Raw genomic sequence first — 4,242 nt, forward strand, 5'->3', positions numbered from 1 at the left:
GTGAGCGTGCCAGTGTGAGCTTGAGCGTAAATGTGTGAATGTGTCTCAAATCCGCTCACACCTCAGGCTTCGCTTTAAAAACTACTTCTGTCTGCACATCAATTTCTTAAATTTGAACAACCTTTTGAATCGTTAAACGGACCGTATCAGTGCACAACTCTGACAGGCGCTTCAGGCTGGAATCAATTGATATGCCAGGCTTTGAGGCCCATAATATGGAATATGACTAGTGCGATAACAGAACAACTTTTCTCATGGCCTTTAGACACAGCCCATCAGTCCATGTTGGCACCCTGTCCATCATATGTATCACAATATGCCATCTTACACTAGACCATAAACACCATGACAGCCCCTGGCATTACATGGCTTTAGTTACGGTTTGTAGACAGCGAAGAAATAAAATACTCTGATGTAAGTCTACTTTAACCCACCTCTCAAAAGAACACTACACAAATACACTGAACATTTTTTTATACATCCACCACAAAAACAAAACTCCACCACTGATCAGAGCACAGCCAACAGCTAGACTGTGAGAGAGAATTCTGAAACGAGAAGAACCGTCATACAGGATGTAAGACTACTTCCTCTAACCAGGAAGAAAACTACAGTAAAGTAAGATTAAAGATTATCAACGCTTGGAATAATGGGTCAGAGAAGTATTGATTCATAATGATACAGAGAAAATACTCTTGATACTCTGATGACGACTTTATTTAACCAGGAAATTCAGTACTGTAAGATTATTACAGACTACAGATTATCTACACTGCCTGGGATTATTGGGTCAGAGGGTGAACACTATAGTAAAGTAATGCTGTCTCACTTTCTCACTTTCAATTTGAAAAGTATACATTACAATCTAGTCTTTTCAAGCAACAGACTTAAAGACAATCTTACGGTGAACGAAGAGAGAGAGTTGTGATATAGCAGGCAGAGAAAGAAAATAAGAAACAGAGTGAGAGAGAGATGAGAGGAATGAGAGAGAGATGAGAGGAATGAGAGAGAGAGTGAGAGGAATGAGAGAGAGATGAGAGGAATGAGAGAGAGATGAGAGGAATGAGAGAGAGATGAGAGGAATGAGAGAGAGAGTGAGAGGAATGAGAGAGAGATGAGAGGAATGAGAGAGAGAGTGAGAGGAATGAGAGAGAGATGAGAGGAATGAGAGAGAGATGAGAGAGATGAGAGAGAGATGAGAGGAATGAGAGAGAGTGAGAGGAATGAGAGAGAGATGAGAGGAATGAGAGAGAGATGAGAGGAATGAGAGAGAGATGAGAGATAGATGAGAGGAATGAGAGAGAGATGAGAGGAATGAGAGAGAGTGAGAGGAATGAGAGAGAGTGAGAGGAATGAGAGAGAGAGTGAGAGGAATGAGAGAGAGATGAGAGGAATGAGAGAGAGATGAGAGGAATGAGAGAGAGATGAGAGATAGATGAGAGGAATGAGAGAGAGATGAGAGGAATGAGAGAGAGTGAGAGGAATGAGAGAGAGTGAGAGGAATGAGAGAGAGATGAGAGGAATGAGAGAGAGTGAGAGGAATGAGAGAGAGATGAGAGGAATGAGAGAGAGATGAGAGGAATGAGAGAGAGATGAGAGATAGATGAGAGGAATGAGAGAGAGATGAGAGGAATGAGAGAGAGAGTGAGAGAAAGAAAGTGAGAGAAAGAAAGTGAGAGAAATAAAAAAAAAGCTACAGTAGAGAAAAACATAGAGAAAGAAAGAGAAACAGAGAGACACAGAGCGAGAGTGAGAAAGACAGAAACGGAAAGAAAGCCACACTCAGTCTGTGTCAGTTAGTCACGGCCATGCGTCTCACCTGAGTGTCTCAGCCATGCGTCTCAGGTCCTCATTCTGCTGTTTCAGTCTCTCCAGCTTGGCCAGGATCTTGGACAGGTCTCTGCTGGATCTCTCCGGATGCTCGCTGTCCCTCACCAGGTGTCCCCCGATGTAGAACAGCAGTGTGCCCCACGCCAGGAGCACCAGCATAATCCAGCGCCACGAACCTGCCCATGGGCGCATCTTTCACCCCTCTGGGGCCTCTGGGGCTGGGGTGGAGGGGTGAGGGATTGGGGGGTGAGCAGTATTCCCGTCACAATAGGCTCTGAAGCATGGTGAGAATGGCGATGGAGGGCGTAGGGTGGAGGGAGAACGGAGGAGGTGAGTGTAGTCCAGGTGGGGTTAGTTAATGCATGGCTAGGGTTCCTGAAGGGGGTTAGGATGGGTTGAGGTCCGTTGTTGTGGTCTTCCCTCCTGGGTGGGCCCTCTCTGGGCAAGGCTGGATTGGGCTTGTGCTGATCCGGGCTCTGGTAGTCTGGTCAGCTCACTGGTGTCACCCTCCGTGTCTCTTCAGTCCTCTGACTGACTGACTGACAGATGGCTCAGTCTCTCTGGCTCTCACTGGTGTCTTCAAGGAGAAAACAAAGCAGTAGGGTTAGGAAGAGTCACTGACAAAATCAGAGCGAAACCACCGCCCTTATCTTCTTCCTCCCAACCTTCCCTTCCTTTCCTTTCCTCCTCTCACCAGATAAACCAGGAGTCAGGAGTCAGGAGTCAGGAGCCCCTCAGCAGCTAACAGAGAAGCACACTAACCCACTGAACACTACATAAACTCACTATTCAGCAGTAAACAAACCCACCACTGAACACTACATAAACTCACCATTCAGCAGTAAACAAACCCACCACTAAACACTACATAAACAAACTGGCTGAACACAACACAAATATACTTTGGTACAGAGCACTACACAAACCCACCACCTCTCAACAGAGCACTACACAGACCCACCACCTCTCAACAGAGCACTACACAGACCCACCACCTCTCAACAGAGCACTACACAGACCCACCACCTCTCAACAGAGCACTACACAGACCCACCACCTCTCAACAGAGCACTACACAGACCCACCACCTCTCAACAGAGCACTACACAAACCCACCAGTGATCAGAGCACAACTAACGGCTAAGAGCCTGTGAGAGAGAATACTGAAAATAGAATAAATGCAGCTACCGGTAGTTCTGTTATCTCATAATACAACTGGGTTAAATGTGGAGGTGTGGAGGGGGTGTGTGGCTGTCAATGTAGAGGTATCCTCCTCCTCCTCCCGTCTCTTTGAGGACAGGTCCCTCCACCCATTCAGCGCTGCTCACATTCACACACTCCTCCCCAAGAACCCAGCCACACACAGACTCAGAGCAGGCAGGGAGAGCACACACACACACACACACACAAACACACACACACACACACACACACACACACACACACACACACCACAGGTTTAGGTATGATTATGGATATGGCTGAATATTTTGTATTCATTACAGAGGCAGAATACAGAAAGAGACTAGTTATAGATTTCTGTGTGCAGCATATACAATGTAAAATATTTGTTGAGTCAACTTTTAAAAGTTTGTTACCCTGCTGCCTTAACATTTTTAATCATGTCCAATCTGAATTTCATGTTGGTTCAATTCATCTAAGTTACTTCAACCTAGTATAGTAAGTGAAACTGACAATTTTTGGGGGGCACGCGTTACAGATGGCGACATCGGTCCTCTAATACAGGACTGACTAGTAAAGTCCCAGTGCACTTCTTTTTTATTTATTTTGTATTATTAAGATGTCTTTTTTATTCCTATTTTTCAGGGGGTGCTATAGCACCCTCTACACCCCTACTTACTGCAGCTGTGCCCATATGATAAAAGAAAAAAAATGTGATGACAGAAGTTGATATGATGCCTCAAGGCAACGTTGTGCAGTTAGGCTACTTTTCAGGGCAATATCATGCTCAATGAAAGACATGCAATTTTATGTCAGATGATGGCCTCGGTCAATGTTTTTGCCAACATATCCACTGACATTCACAGGCAATGGACACAGGGACATTCTATGGGTGAAAGGAGCCTCATCGAGCAGTTAGTTAGGATCATACCCTCTCATAGTGTGGACAGTGAGCTTGAGGACAGTGAGGAAGAATGGACCCCAGAATCAAGTTTTAGAGGCAGTGAAATACTAGTTCATGCCCAACTTGTACCTTCTTATGAAAATATTTTTTTCTACTATATTTCACTTAATAAATGTTCAGAAAATATCTGATTTTCCTTGGTGTTGCCCTGAGCAACAAAAAACATTTTGGGTGTGGGGGATAACAGTTTTTGATTATTGATACATTATCAGAAAGCCTAAATCAAAAAAAATAATAATTGAATGGACTATTATTTTTACATGAAA

The 4,242-nt window shown here is 44.5% G+C and overlaps 1 protein-coding gene across 1 annotated transcript in view; it reads right to left on the reverse strand.

Annotated features, from left to right (window-relative positions):
- Nucleotides 1-2,120, reverse strand: part of LOC311102858 (alpha-(1,6)-fucosyltransferase-like) — a 65,116-nt gene extending 62,996 nt beyond the window's left edge. The window contains exon 1 of the mRNA XM_084144307.1: nt 1,820-2,120. Within this exon, the coding sequence (XP_084000433.1) occupies nt 1,820-2,022 (203 nt within the window). The 5' untranslated portion in view covers nt 2,023-2,120. The remainder of the gene's footprint in view (nt 1-1,819) is intronic.
- Between the last annotated feature and the right edge of the window lie 2,122 nt (nt 2,121-4,242).

The sequence above is a fragment of the Coregonus lavaretus genome (assembly GCF_964263955.1).
Source record: "Coregonus lavaretus genome assembly, chromosome: 27".
Classification (NCBI taxonomy): domain Eukaryota; kingdom Metazoa; phylum Chordata; class Actinopteri; order Salmoniformes; family Salmonidae; genus Coregonus; species Coregonus lavaretus.